The 24396-nt window shown below is 36.3% G+C and overlaps 1 protein-coding gene and 1 non-coding gene across 3 annotated transcripts; both read right to left on the bottom strand.

Moving 5' to 3' along the window:
• Positions 1 to 502: 502 nt before the first annotated feature.
• Positions 503 to 6445, bottom strand: LOC139866696 (uncharacterized). Of its 2 annotated transcripts, none has more exons than XM_071854990.1 (4): positions 6312 to 6445; positions 4560 to 4766; positions 2164 to 3553; positions 503 to 2079 (listed from the first exon to the last, which is right to left on the bottom strand). In XM_071854990.1, exons 2-4 carry the CDS (start codon positions 4751 to 4753, stop codon positions 766 to 768), a joined length of 2898 nt encoding a protein of 965 aa, XP_071711091.1. In that variant the 5' UTR covers positions 4754 to 4766; positions 6312 to 6445; the 3' UTR covers positions 503 to 765. The 2 variants fall into 2 exon arrangements, with proteins under 2 accessions (XP_071711091.1, XP_071711092.1); XM_071854991.1 differs by lacking the exon at positions 6312 to 6445 and adding an exon at positions 5680 to 5697.
• Positions 6446 to 18621: 12176 nt separating this feature from the next.
• LOC139869710 (small nucleolar RNA R71) lies at positions 18622 to 18728 on the bottom strand. The gene has a single exon (XR_011766295.1). It is a non-coding gene; the product is annotated as a small nucleolar RNA R71 (small nucleolar RNA).
• Between the last annotated feature and the right edge of the window lie 5668 nt (positions 18729 to 24396).

Raw genomic sequence — 24396 nt, 5'->3', positions numbered from 1 at the left:
GTGAAGAAGCTTGTCATGGTTCGGAGCACTTTTAGTCGTACATATTTTTCAATTAATGATAAAAAATGTTTTTCGCAGCAAAGTAAATTTATTTAGTCATATGATCTACAAGTAATTTGTGCATATAAAATTTATTTGGATGCCATTTGAGCCCCTTGATCCTGTCAAATGGTTTTTGGGTCAAATCATGCAAGGTTCAAGCGATTATGAATCTATTAGCAACGGAATGGAGTTCGAAATCATGACTAAATGCGCTTTAGTTAAGTAAGCCGTAGTGGTTCTGTTGATCAACAATAAATTGTAATATTGTTAGGTTATGATTCAAGTAAATCTCATTTGCAGATAGTCTGCAACTTGCAGATCGGCTCAGTTTAAACAGCACCGGTTGCATCAAATGTCTGGCTATATATGAGTAACACGTAACATGTAACACAATATAGGTAGTATACAATAACAAGCATAAGGTCAAACTACATAAGTTTAATAACTATTTATTGATTGAAGTAACAATACTTGCATAACTTAGATTGAAGCATAAACAACAACAACAAAAGAAAAGTCTCACGGTCAAATCTGAGTATAAAACAACAAAATATCTCAAACAGCAATGTCACAAAGGAACTCAAATCTATGAACTGTTACAAGAAAGCGCGAATGAAATTCAGGATATATACAGCTTATTATTCAAGTTTACGGCATATTAAGTATACGCGCCCATACCTCTCTGCCTTTTCGGCGATCACAAACTTACTTTACTATTGTCCATTAATGCACTTTGTCTAATCTTTGCTTCTTTGGTCCATTAGTGTTCCCTGATACATATTTTCCCTTATATTTCAGATCTTCAACACCAATCATATAAATATTTTCGGGTCCTGGTAAGCTAAAATCGGCCGGGTTTAAGTTGACCGTGCAGATCTCAGTTGCTGAAGAGTCAAATCTTGACCTAAATACTCTGTTGACCTGTTTATATCGATCTTCAGTTGCATGCCATGGAAGAGGAAACGTATACGAGTCATCTGGTCTGCAACCTCTTGATTTATCCTCTTGTGGTTTATAATAAGCTTGTTGACCATGACTAAAATTCATCTTAACATTTTGACCATTTTGAAACACACTAGAAAACGATGTTCCAATGGGATTATGAACTCCGGGTCTCAAGCTCGAGTATGTAACGTGAGGGTTGACAATTGGGTTTGTTTTTCCGGTCACAGTTGACCTGCATTGACCATAACAAGGAGAAGGAGGTTTTGGTATGAGCTTTTGACTATTCATACTGAATGGTTGACTTGACTTTCCTGCATCCATTAGACTTAATAATTGCATTGCGGGTATGGCATCATTAGCGTAAGAAGAATCTAGTGGACCCACATGCTTCGGATTTTTCAAATTTAAAGATTCTGTAAAGTTATGATCTTCAACGGCATTTGGAGCCACAACGTTTAGATCCAAGTCAATCATGGTCTTACCCTTATCATTATCCATGTTTGTCGCATACGTTTGACCAAATGGCATGTTGACTGTTCCGTTATGATGATAACCGCTATTGCAACTGTTATACGCTTCCAAAACCTGCATATTAGTTGGGTTGTAGACACGGGTGTGGGACCCACCTCTATTATTTCCATTAGATACATGCTGATAACGTGAATCGTAATGTCTCGGAGGAGCAGACTCCGGCATCCACATCCCATTTGATGGTGGTTGTTTCTGACTCTGCGTTAACCCATCAAACATCGTAAAACCTTGATTTCTTATATTGGTAGGACCCACATTCTCGCTACTCGGCCGTATCATGGTGAGATATTCATGATGCGATGGTGACGTTCCTGCGTTCATGTTAACCTTACGAAAACCTGGTACTACAATCCCATTTTGATTGCTACTAATCGGTAAAAACTGAGGCCTATTTTCACCTAAACTTCGCTCGTATTGATTTTTCGCCATTAGTTCGATAATTTCACGCTCATCCGACCTCCCGATCGAAAACATATTCTCTTGTCTTTGATGATTATGAGGTCGTGTTACGTCTGAGTACCCTCTAACTCCATTGGTTCTTTTATTCGGATTAGAAAAATCCTATAAACAACATACAACTTAATCATATGCACATTAAAACAAAAATTAAGAACATAAGCACACAACTTAATTACAAAATAGTACCAGTTTCTGATGCCCAGAACAATTCCCATACGAGATCGGTGTATACAATCGTTGCTCCTGTAAAACTGCTGTTGTCGAAGGGTGTGATCTGTTGCTGACATCATGAACCGACCCTTCTTTCAAATTCGAAAAATTACTTGATTCCCCCAAGAAGAAACCGGCTTTTCTATTTTGATCTTGGTTTGGTGTTCGATTCGGTGGCAATGGTAGAGATCGAACTTGCTCTTGTCGGTCATAATTTAATGATAAACCAAGCCCTAACTCTGTATCCGATTGATGATCTTTCAACATCCTCCTTGAGTCTTCTCCAAAAAACTTACTTTTATGAGGTTTGTTGGTAGATATTTTCTTTAAAGCATTCAACTTTTTATCGGGTTTTGGTGGGGCCATGAAGTTGGAGTAGTGCTCGGTTCCTCTGCCTTTAGATACACCGTAAGAAGATGGAATTTGATTGTCGGTTCTGCCCATGTCACTGAATATCGATCGCCAAGCAGTCATTGCATCACTCCCATGTTTACCAAGATTACTACTTTTCGGTTTATTCGACTGAAACTTATTAAGGCTTTCTCCATTTTCACGAGCTACAGGATCTGTCCGAAGTTCAACTACATTGTTTTTTGCAATTCCGATTTCATTCCCCATATTAAAGGACTTGACTTTTTTATTCTGATCATGATCTTGAACATGATGACTCTCACCATGATGATGATGATGATCATGATCATGATCAGGCAGCATTTTCCGTTTAATTTGGGTAGAAACAGCCACAAATGGAGAAGAGTTTTCCTTTTTCTGTTGCTGGATTTCTGCTTTTCCACACAGCAATTCCTTCAATAAACGCACTTTTCGAGCCTTTCGGCGTGGGTGTCCATTTGGGCAATCACTCTGCTGACCCGATTCGATTGGTTGACTCACAAGATTACTTTCAGTCTCCTTCACTAAGCTTGTTTCTTGAAGTTCTTCATTATTTTTCAAATCATTGCTCACTTTTTTATCAGGTACAGCAGAAACATTAGTGTCGACCGAATTAAGTTCATCGATTTTTTGAGAAGCTCGAGTGTCATCAGCAACAAAATCTCTTTCATCATCGTCCGTGTTATGATCAACAGCTTTTGAACCTGAGGTACCCACATCAAAAGGGACGATTGCTACTTCAGCAAGATCTTGTGTAGTGCAAGACGTTGGACCGGGTCGGACCCGACATTGATCACACGCACGAATAAATGGAGTCTCGAGTGAACCGCTTGCAGAGGGGTTTGTAGTTCCGTTGTACTGCAAACACCCTTGACAAAGCCAATATTTAAAATTGGGGATGTCCATGGGTGGAAGTTCTTCTGTAAAACGTAAGATCCTACTGCTACCATTTTCACGTCTCCCAGCAGTATAACCTCTGATAAACCACACACAATTAAAGATTGTCAAATAGGGAATACTTGAAAACTTTAATGTGTATATGCACACAAAGGATTGAGAAATTAAGTTTCTTGTTACCTCAACAACAATTTTAAGACATAGGAAGATCAGGAGAAAAATAATACTCCCTCCGTCCCATATTAATTGTCCCCGACAAAAGACACAGTTTAATGAAATGTCATAAAAGTACTGTAACTTTGTACTTTTTGTTTACTTTCCAGTTTTACCTTACCTTTTTTTTCTCTCCTTTAATCTTATCCACATACATTTAGGGCATAATAGAACTTAAGCTTCTTATTCTTTTAATAATTTATAGAAGTGGACAATTAATTTGAGACATCCCAATACAATACTTGACAATAAATTAGGGACGGAGGGAGTAATTGATAGGTCAAAGATCAATAGAATAACAATCGGTGTAGCAGAACTCGAAATTACTCGGCGAGTACTCAATTTTTGCAACTTGATCAAACTCGGTCAAACACGGTCAAATACGGTCAAACACGGTCAAAACACAGTCACGCTCGGCCAAAACTCGCGATTACTCAGAGAATCGGTCAAAACATTGTCAACATTCAAGTACTCCCCAAATACTTCTGGTCAACATCTGAAAAGTCCCGACCGAGTACTCACCGAGTAGCGATTTTTGCAACCTTGATAACAATATACATACATTGTAGTAATAGAATATGGATCAGAAACAGTTAACAGAATATTATACTATACAATTTTATTTGAAGGATATATAACAACAAAGAATGTGCTAACTGCAAAAAGTGTTAGATTTATATTACATGATAGTAATTCTTTAAAAGCAAAACAGTAGGTAGTAACATACGAATAGACGCAAAGAATAACATTTCTTATCAAAAACTAGCAACCAAATAAATGTAAAGCATACATATACTTTCTATAAATCGACACATATGGCAGCCTACTAACTTGTGCCTGAGCATGCTAATTAAGCAAAATGTAAGACTTACCGTATCGAAAAATGCCTACACTTTTGGACAGAAACCTTCTCCTTGATAATGCCAAGGTTGATACTTAACGAATCAATTTTAACAGTTGAACGGTTAGTCGAGTTATTAAGTACGGAAACAGCATAATTTCGACATCCCTCGACGATTCCATCAGCATCTACCGATACAATGCTCGTCTCATCATTACTATTCATGGTTCGAATAGCACTGCATGTCACAAATATAGCACCAAGTGTTGTTAAATGCAAAGTGAAATACGACTAATGCTTCTTTCAACCATGCATGCATCGTCAATAACATATCATAGACAAAGACTAATAGAAATGATAAATTAAAAAAAAAAAAAAAAAATACAGCGCGCGCGTACGACATCAAGTGACATGAATAAATGGTGACATGCGCTTGATAACGTTCTCCAAATCGGAACTCTAAACATGAGTAAAATGGTCTTACATGTTCACAATCAATTCATGATAAGCACACAATATATAAACATAATAGGCACACTAATACTTCACTATAAGCACATCATATATAGCATTATAACAAATTATGCACAATGAAACTGAATAGTAATTAAACTTAGAAATTTTCTAATGATAGCTCTTAGGGCTGTCATTAAGAATTAAACATACGCATAAAATAGTAGTACACGAGTCGGTTATATTTATGAAGTGGTTAATAATTTTGAATGTATAAGCAGCCTTATGCATATCCGAATGTCTTAATGACTCATAAGAAAAATCCTTAAGTTAAAAGTAGATATCAGTTACATAAGCTCATTTTAATAGCATACATATAAATATAAATAAATATATAAATATAAATAGAAATAGAAAACAGAAATTAGAAATAATAAGTTAAAACTTAAAACAAACCAACAAAACTAGGGAGTATCACATGTTGTACAACAACCAAAGGTTTCTTACTGTAGGGTTTAGCTCAAATTCAACTACCAAAAACCAAAAAAGTTTGCAAATTTAACATCGAAATTGGAACTTTCCATTAGTTAATGGGATGAACCAACCCTAGAAATGAAATGAAACAGCAAGATAGTAGTAATTTAAGCTGAAATAGTAAGCATCTGTATACAGCTGGATGTAGTCAACATAAAACCGACATAATACATCATCAAGTCAACCTAACAATTAGGGTTTTATCCTACTCCCCCGCTCCCACTACAAAAAAAAAAAAAAAAAAAAAAGTAAATAAAAAGGATAAAACTTTTACATTTTTCGAGAAAACACAATTCAAATTTAATGCGATTTTATCCCAAATTCACAATTAATCACCACACCATTTCATCCACACAAATTTATACATATATATACACAACGAATTTAGGTTTATAATACGTACAACTAGTTAAAACATAACAATTCATAATTTACAAGTTCAGATATAAAGATAATTAATTAATTAAGCTAATATAAACTTCATTCAAGATATATAGATATAGATAGAATAGATATATACATATAACAAACAAACAAACCCCCATAAAGGATATAAACTCAGTTCAACAAAATCAACAGTTTTAATTAAATTAAATAAAGCAATAAACTTTGATGAAAATGAGTTCAGATCATAAGCTATAACTGGTGTATTTAAAAAAAAAAACAAAGGATAACAAAAAAAATTAAAAATACCGACAATTAGATCTGAACTCGATTTCATCAACCAAAAAACATAAAACTACAATCACTAGATCCATAATCAAAAGCCGAATCTTAAAACTTAAAAATTACTTACAGATTTAGAGCTGATTTTGAGTAATTAGAGCGAGAATCCTCCGAAAACCCTAGTCGTCACCCACTTTAGGTTTCAGCGATTTATAGAAAGAGAAAATTAACCATATAGTGAGAGAAATGAGCTAGTGTGTCTTATAGAGAGAGAGAGAGAGACACTGAGGTTTTTTATTTATTGATATTGATATATTCCGTAATACTTTTATCCCTTTTTTTATAGTAGTTCAATTCAATCCCTTATTATTAATGTATTACTTTTATTTTCTCAATAAGACTATCTACATTTTTAATAATTATAATAAATTAACAAATAATTGCATTTCTTTTTTTTATTACATGTAAATTGTAAATATAAAAAAATTCCATATAAACTTAATTAGATTAAGAATATAAAAAGTGAAAGTACTACTTTATTGCGCAATAAGTATAATAAGTTATTTATAAATTTATCTTTATTTATCCTATAAGTAAGTTATTTGAACCTATTTTGAAAATAAAAGTAAATTACTCCGTAATTTATAAGACATTAACACGATATACAAATCTAAACAAATACTATAACATATAACGCTTAATTAATACGGAGTATAAAAGGCAACTGAGCTATCATAGTCTATCTTAAACTTAACAAAATTTGTAAAAAAATAATAAATAAAATATTAGTATATGAATATGAAGTATAGAAATAGACATAGAATAGAAATAGAAATATATATATATATATATATATATATATATATATATATATATATATATATATATATATATATTTATATTTATATTTAAAGTAATATAATGTATATATACAGAGGAGAACACACAGTGAACGGGTAAAGTATGCGAACAGAAACCAATAAATATTTGCCACGTCAATAAATAGTGAGTGCTAGACGTTTGTTATTAGCAATTACCAAAAATCAAAACCCTAACTGATTACATGCGTTTATGTCTCACGCGCAGGTTAGGTGACTAGTCAATATTTTAATCGGGGAGTCTCGAGATAGTCCAAAAGATGCCGCGCACTTCACGTTATTTTGATTGGTTCGTGGTGTACACGCACTTAAAATGAAAATGGAATGGGTTTCGTTTGCAAAAGGCTTCAGAAATTAAATTTAGATTTAGGGGTCAATTGAAAACATCTTTCATTGCTTCAGAAATAAAATTTAAAAAGGGTTGTTCAATTAATTTAAGGGGTGGATAACTTGGTGGAAATAATTAAAAGCGGAAGAGGCCGATTACGTGAAGTAGGGTTTGACAAATTTTTTTTTTTTTAAAGCAAGCAAATTATATTCATATATAAGAAGCTTATATCAAATATATATTGTGTTATAATTAACTAATTTAAGTGAATTTAAGTATAATAAGATAAAGAAACATTAAATTCACTTAATAAATGAGTTAATTATAACACAATATATATTTAATACTAGGTTTTGAGCCCGTACATTGCACGGTTGCTCAAAAACCGTTTCAAATTAAATTAGTTATATATAGAGGTAAATTTTATATTCTATGAGGAAGTGCAACACTAAAAGCCTATATATTACGGAGTACTAAGGAAACATTATAGTTTATAAAAAAATATGATATAAATATTCGTTCAAATACAAGTATTTAGTTATATCTAATTATATATGTCAACGACCCAATAGTTGGTTCATGCAATCATGCATATCATAGGCTCATTAAGTCCTCAACATTTCAAACCTGAAATAGATAATACCAGGTGCTCAATTTTATTAAAACAATAGATATGTGAATGCTTTGAATAATGTAATAAAAGAGCCTCAATCATTTTAAATGATAAACAATTTGTATACAACAATAGTCTTGGTATGCATCCTCTTGTATGCATTATTATATATATATATATATATATATATATATATATATATATATATATATATATATATATATATATATATATATATATATATATATATATATATATATATATATAACTGAAGGTTGGGTTGACGTTTTGTGTTAAAAAAATTTCCAAATTAAATGTCGCTTTGGAATTGAATCACTAATCCCAATCTAGATAATATCATCTATGAAGTTTGATGACGCGTGATTTCAACACACAATAGAGAACTAACAGTACAACATTAGTTATAGCTATAATGTCAATACAACATTAGTTATAACTATAACTAAAGTGTAGTAGCCATAAATACATACTGTGTAATAGCTAGGTAGTGTATATAACTCAAGTGTAGTAGCCATAAATACATACCGTGTAATAGCTAGGTAGTATATACAAAGTTGATTTTAACTATGTTCCATTTTATACTTGTCAGCCTTTTTTCTCTATCAATATACATCAATATACGTAGTAGTATCAATTACTATCACTTATAATTTATATTATATTTATATTTTCTTTACCTAAAAATACGTTTGACTGTATAAATATTTCTTGACTGTTCCAAGTTTTAAAGGGATAGGTTTATGGCCTTTGATTTAATTAATTTCATTAATCATTAATTACTAATATCAAATTATTAAAAGTTAATTAATATTCATAATAATAATTGTGATATGAACATGTAAATTAACACTTGGCATAATATTCTATAATTAAGCTCATAATGACAAGTCATCTATTTTAAACTCTCTTATATATATATATATATATATATATATATATATATATATATATATATATATATATATATATATATATATATATTGCAATTTTATAACGACATTTGTAAAGGTTAAATCATTAACATAGTCGTAACACCAATCATTAAGGTGTCTAAAAATCTTATAATTTTATATCAGCCACTCTAAATGAGATAAATAATAGTTACGTACATAACTTTTTATGTATGTACACTATAATTAAGCAAGAAGTAGTTATAAAAAAAATTGAATGAATATGTTAGGGCAAATTCCATTTAAAGGTAACTATTTTACCCAATTTTTCTATTATAGTTAATCTATTTCACTTTACATCATTTAAAAGAGTACGTTATCAAAAGTTTGCATAACATTTAAAGATAACTTTTGTTAACTTTCTTAGTTAAGTGTCAACTTTGCATAACATGTCAAGTCCTTTATCGATCAACGTTTTCAACTCGCGATTTCAACGCACTTTTTCAACGAGCAATTTCGACATGCGTTTTCGACGAGCGTTTTTGAGGCGCGCTTACGAGACCCGTTTTTCGATGCGCGTTTTCGAGACGCGTTTTCAACTCACGAAATTCTATGCGCGTTTTCGAGGCGCGGTTTCGAGACGTGTTCTCGAAACACGATTTCGACGCGCTTCGAAAACGCGCGTCGAAATCGCGAGTTGAAAACGCGCCTCGAGAACGCTGGTAGAAAACTTTGGTAAAAAAAGCGCCTCGGAAAACTCGCCTTAGAAAACGCGCTTCGAAAACGCCTGTCGGAATCGCTCGTCGAAAACGTGCGTCGAAATTGCGAGTTTTAAACGTTGGTTAATAAAGGACTTTACATGTTATGCAAAGTTGACATTTAACTGAGAAAGTTAACAAAGTTAACGACACCCTCTTTTTGATTAACTTTTGATTAGTTACTTTTTAAGTGATGCAAAGTGAAATAGATTACCTATAATAGAAAAAGTGGATAGAATAGTTACCTTAAAATGGAATTTGCCCAATATGCTAATACAAATTTAACCTACAAACTCAAACTCAAAATTAAAAAAGAGACAAAATCAAAGCACATATTCATACTAAGAACTCACATCACATCACATACTCAAAAAATTAGAGACAATAATTATTTTTTTGAACTCTTTAAGTAACAAATTAAGTTTTTTTTTTTGTTTTTTTTTTTTTAATTTAAAGTTTGAATCGGAACATTACCAAAGAAGTTATTTTGTATATTAATTTTATATTCATTTTAAATATTTTGAAATTACAGATTTTTCAAGATATATACTTTACGACTACAAAATTTGTTAACCACAAAAAACATTAGCGAAACCCCTACGCATAAACCATGATTATTACAAATTTTTCGGGTTGATTTGTTTGTGTACAGTGATCGTATGTGCGATTGCACATACGAATTTGTGCAACATATTGCGCAATAAGGATACGCGTATTAAATAAGATAGCGCATGGTTAGAACGCGTGTGACATTGAGTTCTCAAGCACTATAAATATGAGTGTCATCACCTCATTTAGGGGTTAGCTACTATCATTGGTGATACGTCATGAATACATTAAAGGTATAATGCTCTCAATTAATGTGACTATATGAGTCCATGAATGTGAATACGCCCTATTATGATCGTACGAATCTATGTGTTTAGAGACGTGGTGATTATGCATATGAAGATGAATATATTCGATATCGCCACATTAGTCAAGTGATGGAATAGATCCAAGGGTTCGGTCCACACTTGGTCAACAAAAGAGGAGGATTTAACGGTCATTCTAGTTTAGCTCTCCGATCCGGTGTACCATGAATAATCCTAGTGTGAGATGATGATCTTACCAGGGTGGTTAAACGTCGACTCACTATCATTCGGGTTGGCCGATATTGATGGCTTAAGGGTAGTGTTTAGGGTTTATGTTCATAGAAGTTACCTATAATAGTAAGTGTAGATTAAGATGCTGTTGAGTTCGGTAGCGCGGGTAAAACACCAGATGACTATATGAAGATGAGTGTAATTATATCTTATGTGGGATGTATGTATTCAATGTGTGTTGAAATAAGGATTAGACACTCAGTTTATAGGTGAACTTCTTTGTTCTGAGAACATTCTTTTGCCCTTTTATGCAATAAAGCTGAAAAAGGTACATGTTGTCTCTTAATGTTGTCTCCTAACGGCTTGTTGTCGCCATCTGGCAGACTGCTATACTATTTGGCCATTATACAGTGTTGAAGTCGTGCCAACCATATGTGGTGTCTTTTTGTTTATTTGTGCTTCAACCATTCCTTGTTCTGTATACCCCGAGACTGCGCAATTTCATGCGCTGGCTATGTATACACGCAAATTATTATTTCACGCATAAGTTCCATTGAATTGCTTAGTTAATAACATCAATATAATCACGTGGTGGCCACGTGCGATGCATGCATGTAGCCTATGTGGGTATGCGCATCATTAAATTCCCCCAGTTCGATATTATGCGTAAATCTTGTGCGTGATATGGAACTCAATCTTACGTTAATATAATTATTGAAAAAGATAGAAAAATAAGTGAGTGAAAATGGTGGTGAGCATTTAATGCAACGTTACTTTTTCGGCTTGTGTCAGGATGCCAATCCATCAACTCAACTGTCACCCTTCCCATCTCTGCCAATTGTTGTGTCTATTTCCACCCGAATTTTGACACGTGTGCGGCTATGATGTATCCTTTTCTTAACCGCCCTTTGTACCTTCTTTTAGATGCCATTTCAAATTCTTCTCTCTTATAAATACCCCATTTCTTTCTTTATAAAATTATTACCATTCACGATTTTACACCCAGTTCTCTCGTATTATTTTAGCGCATTTTCTTTTTGACAAGTCTGATTCCGTCGGTTTCACCATCATCAGGTTACCATTTGCTCTTCCTTATGTTCTTAAACTTTAATTTTTGTTTATTGTGAAACAATGTCTCCCTCTACTTCTGTTGTTGAGATTCTTAATACTTGGTATCCTTCTACAGGTGCGCTTCATCTTGTGACGCCATGCTGTAATTAGCACGCCAATGAGCCATCCCCAAAAAAGGTTGCGGTTTACGCAAAAGTTATGCAGTACGAGAACGTCCATTATCCTTCTACAAATTTTTTTGTCGGTTCTCCATTATTTTGGAGTCGGTGTTGGGCAATTCCACCCGTATAGTGCTTTCCATATTTCGTATTTTGAAATGTGGTGTAACGGCCACAATTTTTTCCTACCGTCAATTTGTTTCAAAATGTGTCTAGTTATCAGGCGCATGAAAACGGTTGGTATTCTTTCCTTAAGCGTGTACGGTTCATGGCTCCCACAAAAGCCGGTATGCGCGAAAAATGAAAAAATTCGTTTTTCTTGGTTGATAATTCCTTAAACTGACTCGTGTGCCGAGGTGTCAAGATGGCATTTTGGTGTTAATAAAAACTTGAATAAGAAACCAGCAATGACATCTGCTGAAAAGTGTATATACGATCTTTGTGTTGATAGGTAGCTCACATTGCGCATATATGAAAATGATATTTTGAGGGTCAGCTGTGTCTGTAGTTTGTACCCAACCGCGCATTGCGCCCATTCTAAAGAGTCGTGGATGGGGTATGTTTGGAAGCGTACATGTACATGTTTTCCATATTATGTATGTAAGTTATTTTGCGCCGACCTTAGCTTTTTCTTGCTTTACAGTTGTGCCGATTGTTAACCTCATGGATGATGAGGATCTTAAGGAGATTGTCGCCAAACATGTAGGCAACCCTGACACTGGTAGTGGTGGCGCGGGCGATGGTAATGAGACTCCTTCAAATATTGAATGTGGAAGTGCTAGTGTTGAAGGTGGGGTCTGGCTAGCCAGAACACTGATGCCGGAAACCGAGGCCAAGTCGGAAATCAAGATGCCGAAGTTTCCACCCTTCCTGATGCTCATACTGAGGTCCTTATGTTCGGAAGCTTCGAAGAAAAAGAAGAAGCGCAAGAATTTGGATAAGGGGAAGGAAAAGTCCCGCAAGAAGAAGAAAACTGGTAAGTCACAGTTTGCGCATTTATTATTATATCTTATTGCGCTTACAATTCTATACGTAGTTTAGTAACTTTGTGTTTATTTCTGTTTTGCTGGAACATGTTGAAGGTAATGGCGAGGAGGATCGGTCGCCGCGCCCTAACTCTTCTCTGCGTGCTAATAATATTTTGCAGTATAATCGTGTCAGGGAATATTTGGACATACCTGGAGACGTGGCTACGTCGCAGCTCAATTTTATGGCTAAGATGGTGCCTACTGGTGCACTTTCCTATTTTGAAATGACCCCGGAGGCGTAGTTGCACGTGTATATCCAAATGTCTGTTGTTAATTTCACGCGCGACTACTACTAGATCAAAACCAAACATGCAGCTTTAATGGGGGCGCCAGCTCTGAACATGAGGCTCTGGATGTTCAGGAGGCACGCGACAGGTTGATTGGGCTGGGTGATGAGCTTGAGACGGCGCAAAAATCATACGCCAATGCCGAGGGCACCACCACTTTAGTGACGCATGATAAGGTTGCTCTGGTTCGAGAGCTTGATGTTGTTAGGGCCGAGAAAGATCAGTTGTTGGCTGACCAAGAATCACCCAAGGCCAATCTTTCTAAGGTAGCTGAGGAGGCTGCTGAGGAGCATTCCTCCCGACTTTTTTAGCCCGCACATGTAACTCTTCATTTGTGCACACACTTTTTAACAAGGCTACCCTTGTAATTAGAGTGGCAGAGATGTGTAGGTTTTGGGAGGCTATCGGGAAGCGGATCTAGGTTCATTATACTCTCAACCCCCTTCTTACCAAGAAAGTTTCTCCTCGTCTTGTTGCCGAACAAGGGCTGCCTTAACATATTTGGAAAATGTGATGATCTCATGCATAGAGAACTATCCAAGGATCCTAATGCAGATGCTCAACATATACTTAGTGCCCAACTATAATTTTAATTTCAATTTTCTGTACGCGCATCAGGACTTAATATAAAAATGAAATAAAAAGTTGTCGTTCTTTATACTCCTTTGCATTGTATATTTGTTGTTTGTGTCATGACGAGGTTATGTCGTGATTTGTATTTGTAAGCAACATGGGATAATTACAAACCATATCGGCATTTAACTTACGTTCATGCAAGTCAAATCCTTGTTGTGCGCGAATTATCTTAATTTATTAATTGGCGCGTCCGCAGTGATCAAGCATGTTGTTCATTCGTTAAGTTGTAGCCTTTTGTGATTTATACTTCCGTCAATATGCTTTTTATCACGAATATGTTAATGTTATAAAAAATGTATTGAGTTATAGATCAATGTCACGCATAGTGTTTATGAGATAGTGCTCGAATACTAGATTTCAATTCGCGTTTGAATCACTTTGCCCGTAAAGTACTTGTACTAAGGATCATGCGCGTAAAAATTCTTTTGAAAATAATCACGCATTGTGTTGGGCATAAGTAAAATTTAATATTAATCGTTATTATACTTAAGTCATGTCAGTGCACCATCTTCATATATACTGTTTTGAACATAGTATATACTTAGATTCTGCACCCGAGTTTGCGTATCGAGAGTCTTCTAAGTGCACCAACACTTAGGATTGATGTCAAGAGCGACCAACCCTATCGCTTATAGTCATGACTAGTAGATCTCAAGTAATGCATGAGTGGTACTAGGATAACTCAATGTCCGTCATCCTCTGGTAATAATGTCTAGCCCATCGTCAAACAGGCTTATGCCGCATAGAAGTCAGAGAAAACATCTCTTCAAAGGCAGAGATGCGTCAGGTATATAACCGTACACACCGGTTTCCATTTAGAAAGCTACCTTAAATTGATACATGGCACAGATCTTTTCGCAGATAATAACTTGATAACGTTAATAGTTCACTTTTAGTGGTTATAATTGCTATTATAAACTGCTCGTTACTTCAATTACAAAGTTATATCGTGCGCTCAAACAATTTGCGCTTACTTTTAAGGTAATCTAAACTGACAGCGAAACTCCTTGAACCACCTGTCCTTGTAATCTGGGTACTCAACGTACATCCGAGCATCCCTCTTCTTCATCTTCCCTTTCTCTTGCTACAGCCGCTGAAGGGCCGCCATCTTCATCTTTACCCTTTCCCATCGTTTGAATTTTCAAAACCTATTCATTCCAGTTTATTGTTTTGTAGATCAATGAGTGTGTGTGCTTATGGATCATGCATTTTCATATGCGTCTTATGTTTCGGACATACAAGATTGTGCTCATTTAAATGCGGTATGCGCGTAAAACTGGTTGCACATTTTAAGAGTTTTTATGTAGGTAAGTCAAACAACCACTTATGGCGAGTGTATTCAAGTTATCCTGTAATTATTAAATTCATGTGAGTAAAACATGAATTGCACAAGTCGTCACTTTCTTGAGGATTTGATGCTATCGTGGTGATTCTAGTCTTAGTAGGGAACTTGATCAAGCCATGAACGATGGAAAGTATTATGCTGAACGTTTGAAGTGACGGGTTCCCTGGTAGCACATCATAAGTAGAAGAGGCGCGTACTATGTTGAATTGTAACTTTATCGTTTGATCCATCTCCCTATCCAGGTCATCCTTGAGTCGAAGTTCAACCTCATGGGTTTCCAAGGACCGAGTGGGTTCACCAGAGAGTCCGTAGAAATGTTCATTCCATGCTTCCAAATTTGAGTTAACTCTGAATGAGAGCTCGTCGTACCAATGTTCACACTTTATGTCTATGCAACTCCCCGTATCAACGCAGAGCTGCTTGATATTGTATCCGCATTCAGGTAAGTATCCTTGTGTGAAACACCGACCATTTTTTTAACTCACAGCTAAAGACGATTAATTTATTAAACACAACAATAGTCACATTATTACATAAATCCATGTCATAGTGTTTGACGTTTACAAATGGTATTACTTATTACAAAATACATGTTACAAAAGTCTACGTCAGAGTTCGCTCATCAAACATGTCTTCAATCACTAACACCCATCCAAACGTCAGTACCTGAACCTGCAAGGGTAGAAATGTGGGGTAGTTAGCACAACGCTAAGTGAATGGAATCAACAACACTACAAATATGCAATCAACCAACTAGCATACAAGTACAAACAATACAAGGATCGGCGACTTGTACAGGACACTACCCTAGCTGATCGGGCTAGAGTCTACCGATAGTCCTTCATGTTGAATCAGTACACAGACAATGGGATATGAACCCAACCTCCATTTCCTCAGTTGACCTCTGATATCGTTCCATTTATACATGTTTTATCTCGCGATATCTCCCTCACTTTGTTCGGTTTTTGACAATCTCGGAGCCTATTTTGTGTGCTATTGAGCTAAATGGCAATTTGGGGGCTAAGGACTTGATTTGGTATAAAATTGACCAAATCATGATCAAAAGTGGCTAAGAAAATGACAAGTGCAGAACTCAGCATCAAAGAAAAAGCGCCGCACCTACCTCAAAAGCGACGTTCTTATGCACGTTTTGGCTCCATTTTCCACCAGTGGCCAGAAGCGCTGTTCCTACAGCCAAAAGCGCCGCTCCTATCCAGCTAAAAGCGGCACTCCAAAAAGCAAAAGCGCCGCCCTGAAAGAAGCCAAAAGTGGCATTCCTGACCAAAAGCGTCGTTCCTCACTTAAGCCAAAAGCGCCGCTCCTGAGTCAAAAGCGGCGCTCCTGTCACTATTTCAGCCCAGATTTTCAGCACTATAAAAGGAACAAAATTAGGTTATTTTTTAGGAGTCTTGGTGTATCTTTAGAGAGCAGCTATTCCAACTCCGAATTTCACTTACAAAACCCTAATTTCATCATCGATTGGTGTTTGAAGGTGGATTCAAGGAAGCTAGCTCAAGGTTCATCATAGATTGACTCTAGATCTTCACCTTTTGCATTTTGGGTTGTAATCTCTACTTTCCTTTACATATTTTGAATCTATTGCTTGTAATAACTTTAAGATGATGATTGTTTATGTTTCTATGCTTATTATTAGTTTAATCTTAGCCATAATTGGCTAAATCTCTTGTGTTTGCTTATCTATGAATCTCTAATGTAAGTGTTTGCACCAAAATCAATTGAATGATATTGTTTGAATAAATTACATGACCATGTGTTATTGTGTTAGCTAAAGAACCATTGATATGAGTTTGTTTTAGGCTTTACTTTGATTACATATGTTGAGTAGCTCTTTTAGTGATTTGAGAAATGAATCAATGTGTGCTTCAACACCTTGAGTGACCTAGACAACTAGCTTAAGAATTTCAGGTGATTGTGTTCTTGATCTAGGTTGGTTTTCAATTGGCCTTTAGTTAACATAGTAGTGCCGATTATCTTAAGTGATTTCGATAGTTGGAGGGTTTTAAGTGATTTCAACCCAAGCATAATCTCAATAACCTATCATGCTTAACTTGATCTTAGAATACAATACTTATGTGAATTCGCGGAGTGTTATTTGATTTAAGGTTTGGTAGTAATTCTAAACATTTAATAGTTCAACAACTAGTGCGATAGCAATTTGGATAAAACGGGGCAATCCAAGCATAGAGATGATTAGATAAGTGAACACTACTTAGTTAATTTGATTTAAGTTTTTACTATTTCATTACTTTTTACTTGCTACTAGTTTACTTGTTAAGTTTAAGTTTCTTTAATTGTGCATGTTTTAGTTGTTGATCAAAATCAATCAAAACCCTCTAATCAAACAAACTCTAGGACAATTGATAGTTTCAAATATTCGACTTACACCGCTCTCTTGGGATGAACTTGATATGAATACTTACATTGAAGTTCTATAATAACCGGGTTCTAAGTGCTCGTTAGTTGTGTGTGCTTATTTGTAGTGTTTGAATCATATATAAATTTAGAGGGTAAAAGATGCATATCACGCAACACATCAATACTTTCTTGGCGCCGCTGCGGGGAGCGGTTAGCTTAGTTGGATATTTGGTTTAAACTTTTAATTGTTCAATCCTTTAGTAGGGGTTTACCCTTACGAAAGTTACTTTTCGTGTTTTATATATTATTTTTGTTTGGAAAACCGCTTGTGTTTGTGTTGTGATTGAAGGATAGGTACCTTTGGTGTATGAAAACAAGGTCCCACAAGGATTAAGAGTTCACACATCCATTCTCCGATCCAGAAAGACACGTGCACGAGGTTTATAAGCGTAGAGAAGAACGGGTATTAAGTAGAAATTTTAAGGTTTTGCCATTTTGTTTAGAAGACATGGATCCAAACGGTCAACCGATTTATAATGAAGAGGGTAATCCAATCAACCAAGGTCCACCGATTAATCAAGAGTTATTGAATGATCCAAACGACATGCCGATGTGGAATGCTAGATTAGTGGCACCAACGATGATAGCACCAGCTATTACAAAATCACCAATTGGAGCAGATAATTGGAAGATTGAGGGCAACTTTTTCACGATGATCAAAGACACGTTCTTTCATGGGTTAATAGAAGAGAATCCGTTCGAACACATCCAAAATTTTAATGATCTTTGTGATATCTATAAAAACAAGGATGTCACCGATGACGCTTTTAAGTTAAGGGCATTCCCCTTTACACTTCAAGAAGAAGCGAAAGTTTGGTTAAGGAATTACCATCCGATACCATAAGAACTTTTCAAGATTTTACCAATGAGTTTATCAATCACTTCTTTCCACCTTCAAAAGTAGAAGGACTTAGAATGGAGATTAATGGATTCACCCAATGGGGTGATGAGTCTTTGTATGATGCGTGGGTACGATTCAAGAAGATGCTAAGAGCTTGCCCACCGCACGGTTTGATGAAGAATGAGTACATCAACACATTCTACCGAGGTACTAATGTTTTGAAGAAGCAATATCTTAATTCCTCATCCGGTGGGGTATTTATGTATAAATCACCAAATGCGGCCGAAATTTTGTTAGAAGACATCTCGGTTAACACATATGGATGGGCACCTTCACCGCGAGATTTGACAAGGAAAAGTGTAGCACAAATTGAGTGTGATAATGGGCAAGTGACGCTTGCAAGCTTGAACAATCAATTTCAAATGTATGGGAAAGAATTGAAGAAGCTTCAACAAACGATAGTCGCAATGCAAGTAGGTTGTCAATGATGCGAGGGTCCACATCTCACGAAAAATTGTCCTCAAATTACTCAATGCAATCATGTTGATCTAGATGACATTCCCATAAATTCGGATGCTCATGTGAACTACGTGAGTAATCAAAACTATCAATGGAGAGGAACATCGAACCAAGGCTACTACAATCCTAATGAAAAGCAAGTTTCATTCAACAACCAAACCAATACACCGTCTGGATTTGCAAACCGAAACCAAGGTTACAACAACAACTATAACCAAAACTGGAACAACAACTTCCAATACCAAAACCAGCAACCTTACAACAATCAACCTTATAACAACCAAGCCAATTTGAATTATCAAAACAACCAAGGTTATAGTCAACCATAAAATAACCAAGGTTACAATCAACAACTTTAACAAAACACTCAACAATCCCAACCTTCGAAGAATTTAGAAGCAATCATGCAAAACTATATCAAGAAGGTAGAATCAACCGAAACTTTCCTAATGAAAGAGAATGAGCTCTTGAAGCAATAAATACGAAACCAACAAGCCTCATTTCAAAACCTTGAAAGTGCCATTGGAAGACTTTCAAATCAAGTTGCCTAAAGACCACATGAAACTTTACCTTCAAACACTCAAGTCAACCCGATCGACAACACAACCAAAACCAACAAAACAACAACACAAGAGTAATTCCTATCGAAAGCACAAACCAAAACCCTGACTACCCAAATCGAAACGAAAATGTCAACGCCATAACCACTCAAAGCGGTTTAACCACTCAAGGGATTGAAGATCCCCATCCACAACCCTTTATAACCCATGAATCACTACCAAGTTTTGTTGAAGAGGAAATCGGGGTTAGTAAGGAGAAGGGTAAAGAAAAGGTCAACTCAACCGAGGGTGCAGGTAATGATGAATCGGGTAAGAAAAAGGGTGATGAGTCTTCAAAGGCGACGAGATCGGTGCCATATCCAAAAGCTTTAAAGAAGGACAAGTTGGCGGCTCAATACAAAAAGTTTCAAAAAATGATGAAAAACGTCTCAGTTAACTTGCCGATCACCGATGTGCTCAAAGGAATGCCAATCTATGATCGGTTCATCAAGGAGCTAATATCCCAAAGGGGTAAATATCATGACGAAACTTATTTCTTTATTGAAGAGGAATACAATAAGATTCTTGCATCAAGGCCACAGATTCCAAAGAAGTTAGGAGATCCGGGAAAATTTGCTTTCCCTTGTAAGTTCGGTGAATCAGAAGTGTTTAATGCACTTGCCGATTTGGGTATAAGCATTAACCTAATGCTTTACGAGAGACTCAATCATGGACCTCTTAAACCAACACAGATTAGGATAAGAATGGCTAATCATTCATTTGACACCGATATTGGCATCACAGAGGACATCTTGGTTACCATTGACACCTTGGTGTTCCTGATTGATTTTGTTATCATGGAGATGAAGGAGGACCTTCAAGTCCCCCTCATCCTAGGAAGACCATTTTTGGCGACCGCCGACACCATCATCTTAGTGCAACGCAACCAACTCAACATTGGAGCTGGTGAAGAGCGTGTGACCATCAATATTCGGGAAGCTATGAAGCAACCGAGTAACACCGATGATGATGAGTGATATGCCTTTGACCACATTGACCTTTATGTGCATAGCGAACTTGAAAAGCTTTTAAAGTTCGATACCACGGGGTTCGACCAAACTTGTGATAATGAATTTGTGGATTTAGAGGCCAATTTTAGGGAATTGATGAATGTTAATGTTTATGAATTTGAAAGTGAAAATGAGGCCATTCGGGAAGAGTCATTTGAGTCTATCCCTCAGGAAGATAGATTTCGAATCAAGTCTTCATAGGAGGAGCCTCCCACTCTTGAGCTTAAATAGCTCCCCAAGCATCTTGAATATGCTTATCTTAAGGAAGAAAACCAACTTCCGGTGATTATTTCTTCGAAACTCACCCAAGACCAAAAGACCCGACTTATCTCGCTACTTAAGTCTCACCATAAGGCCATAGCATGGAAGACCACGAACATCCTGGGGATCAATCCATCATATTGCACACACAAGATTTTCATGGAAGAGAACTTCAAATCGATTGTCCAAAGACAATGAAGACTTAACCCAAACATGAAAGAGGTTGTCAAAAAAGAAGTGATCAAATTGTTGGACGCGGGGCTTATTTATCCAATATCCGACTCACCATGGGTGAGTCCCGTCCAAGTGGTGCCCAAAAAGGGTGGGACCACGGTGATCTTACACGACCAAAATGACCTTGTCCCGACCCGAACCATCACGGGATGGCGGGTATGCATTGACTATAGACGTTTAAATGATGCCACATGAAAAGACCATTTCCACTCCCTTACATCGATCAAATGATCGAACGTTTAAGCGGGAGAGAGTTTTATTGCTTTTTTGACGGGTTTTTGGGATATTTTCAAATCCCGATAGAGCCCGAGGATCAAGAAACGACGATGTTTACATGCCCATATGGCACATTTGCATATCGAAGGATACCTTTTGGGCTATGCAATGCCCCGGGAACCTTTCAAAGATGCATGCTTGCTATTTTCTCGGATATGGTTGAGGATACTATGGAGGTATTCATGGATGACTTTTTGGTATTAAGAGATTCATTCGACCATTGTCTTAAAAATCTTGATAGGATGTTAACTCGTTGTGAAAGTGAAAATTTAGTTATTAATTGTGAAAAATGCCACTTCATGATCAACGAAGGGGTAGTTTTGGAACACAAAATTTCTAAGGTGAGAATCGAGGTAGACAAAGCTAAAATTAGTGTGATAAAAGACTTACCGGAACCATCGGATGTGAAAGCAATCCGAAGTTTTCTTGGGCACGCGGGATTTTATAGACGGTTCATAAAAGATTTTTCGAAAATCGCTCGCCCTATGACCAAATTGTTAGAAAAGGACCAACCTTTCTTGTTTGATGATGAATGCACCAAAGCTTTTAACTTGTTGAAAGAAAAGCTCATTAACCCACCAATTCTTGTTCCTCCCGATTGAGATAAAGACTTTGAATTGATGTGTGATGCGAGCGATTATGCGATTGGCGCGGTGCTTGGTCAAAGAGTTGACCAACACTTTAGACCGATTTACTATGCAAGCAAGACCTTAACCGGGGCCCAAATGAATTACACCACTACCGAGAAGGAGCTTCTTGCGGTAGTTTTGCTTTTGATAAGTTTTGATCTTATATTGTACTTTCCAAAACGATCGTATACACGGACCACTCCGCGTTACGATATCTTTTTCAAAAACAAGATTCGAAACATCGTTTAATTAGGTGGGTCCTTTTATTACAAGAGTTTGATATAGAAATAAGGGATAAAGAGAGAGCCAAGAATGTGGCGTCCGACCACTTGTCAAGGTTAGACAATCTCGGGCTTCAACCTTTAGATGAATCAAAGATTCGGGATACTTTCCCCAATGAACATTTAATGAAAATTGACCTAGTCGATGAAGTCTCATGGTTCGCCAATTTTGCAAACTACTTGGCCTCAAATGTTTTACAAAAAGGTTTGTCATACCACTAAAAGAAAAAGTTTTTCAACAATTACGGTATTACTTTTGGGAAGAACCACACTTGTTCTGCATTGGGGCGGATCAAGTAATTCGGAGATGTGGTTATGGGCAAGAAGCCTACGAGATTTTAAGGAGTTTTCATAGTGGACCTACGGGAGGACATTGTGGTCCGAATCACAACACTAAAAAGGTGTTCGATTCCGATTTCTATTAGCCCATGATATTCAAGGACTCCCACGAATTGGTGAAACGTTGTGATTCTTGCCAAAGGTCCGGTTCCATTTCAAAGAGGGATGAGATGCCTCAAACTGGCATTCAAATATATGAAGTATTCGACGTATGGGGTTTAGATTTCATGAATCCATTCCCGAACTCAAATAAGTGTGTTTATATCTTGGTGGCGGTAGATTATGTTTCGAAATGGGCCGAGGCCAAAGCCTTGCCAACCAACGATGCGAGAGTAGTTGTTAAGTTTTTGAAAGGGCTGTTTGCTAGGTTTGGTGTGCCAAAAGCGTTGATCTTGGTTCGAGGGACACATTTTGCTAATAGTCTTATGGAGAGAGTCTTGGAAAAATATGGTGTAACACATCGTTTTTTTACCCCTTACCATCCCCAAACTAGTGGTTAAGTCGAGAACACGGACCATGCTTTGAAAAGAATTTTGGAAAAGACGGTTAGTAATAACCCTAAGATTTGGTCAACCAAGCTAGATGACGCATTGTGGGCATTTAGAACCTCTTACAAAACACCTATAGGAACTGTGATGCCCCGTACAAAACCATTGTATATGAATCATCAACAACAGGATCATTACAAGGTTAAGTACTATATGCTGTAATAAAAGAAGTTGCATTCACGATAAAAAGATGACGTTATAGCCGATGTCAATTGTTTTACACCAACAGTATGCTTCTACGAATAGCAAGCATGAATAAATGTATGTGACCCTTAGGTCGTTACAAAACATAGTTTCAAATGTATTAAAGTTTGAATGCAAGATAAACAGTTCATGCGGCGATAACACTAGAGCAGCGGGTGTCTACTGCAAGACTAGCACGACAGCGGAAGCAAATAACCTTAAGCACCTGAGAAAAACATGCATAAAAACGTCAACTCAAAGGTTGGTGAGCTATAGTTTAAGTATAACAGTATGTAAGGTAGGCCACGAGATTTCAGTGCTACAAAGAGCGTTTCAAAATAGTATGATAAAGTATATGTTAACCGTGGGCACTTGGTAACTAACTTAACGTTTATACCCCCTAAAAGTACACCTGGCAAGTGCGTATGTTTACGAAGTATTAAACACTTGTTAAATGCTAGCGCGACTAGCCTGAGTGGGGATGTCAAATCCTATGGATCCATATCTAAGATTCGCGTTCATGGTTCAAAAACCAATGATTAAACGTTACCGAGCTAAAGGGAATGTTTATGCCGTTGTATAACCCACACATATATAAGTTTAAGTACTCGTGCCTAGTATGTAAAACATAAAATCCGCATGTATTCTCAGTTCCCAAAATAAGTTAAAGTAAAAAGGGAATGCTATAACTAACAATGATAAAGTAGCGGTAAAGTATGACTCGGAAAGTAAGCAAGTAATGAAGGTTGTCAAAACGGGTCCTCAACCTAAGTCAAATAGTACTAAGTCAGTAAATCATCTGAATAGGTTTAAAAGTATGTAAATAAGGTCTTAAAGGTCATCATCATTCATCATCAAACAAAAGGTGTAAAGTAGGTTTCGTTTATGAAAAGAGTTTAAAACAAAGGCTGAGTTCGGTCAGTCACCACGGCCTCTAAACCTACTGAAATAAGGCGAGACA

The sequence above is a fragment of the Rutidosis leptorrhynchoides genome, chromosome 9 (genome assembly GCF_046630445.1).
Source record: "Rutidosis leptorrhynchoides isolate AG116_Rl617_1_P2 chromosome 9, CSIRO_AGI_Rlap_v1, whole genome shotgun sequence".
Lineage (NCBI taxonomy): Eukaryota > Viridiplantae > Streptophyta > Magnoliopsida > Asterales > Asteraceae > Rutidosis > Rutidosis leptorrhynchoides.
This window is presented reverse-complemented; position numbering and strand designations above follow the sequence as displayed.

Excerpts from the sequence above, each read along its gene's own strand:
- LOC139866696 (XM_071854990.1), bottom strand. The coding sequence starts at position 4,753 with ATGAATAGTAATGATGAGACGAGCATTGTATCGGTAGATGCTGATGGA. Across the intron at positions 3,554-4,559 it reads TGTAGGCATTTTTCGATACG|AGGTTATACTGCTGGGAGAC; the intron begins GTAAGTCTTACA and ends GTGGTTTATCAG. Across the intron at positions 2,080-2,163 it reads GTTCTGGGCATCAGAAACTG|GATTTTTCTAATCCGAATAA; the intron begins GTACTATTTTGT and ends TGTTGTTTATAG.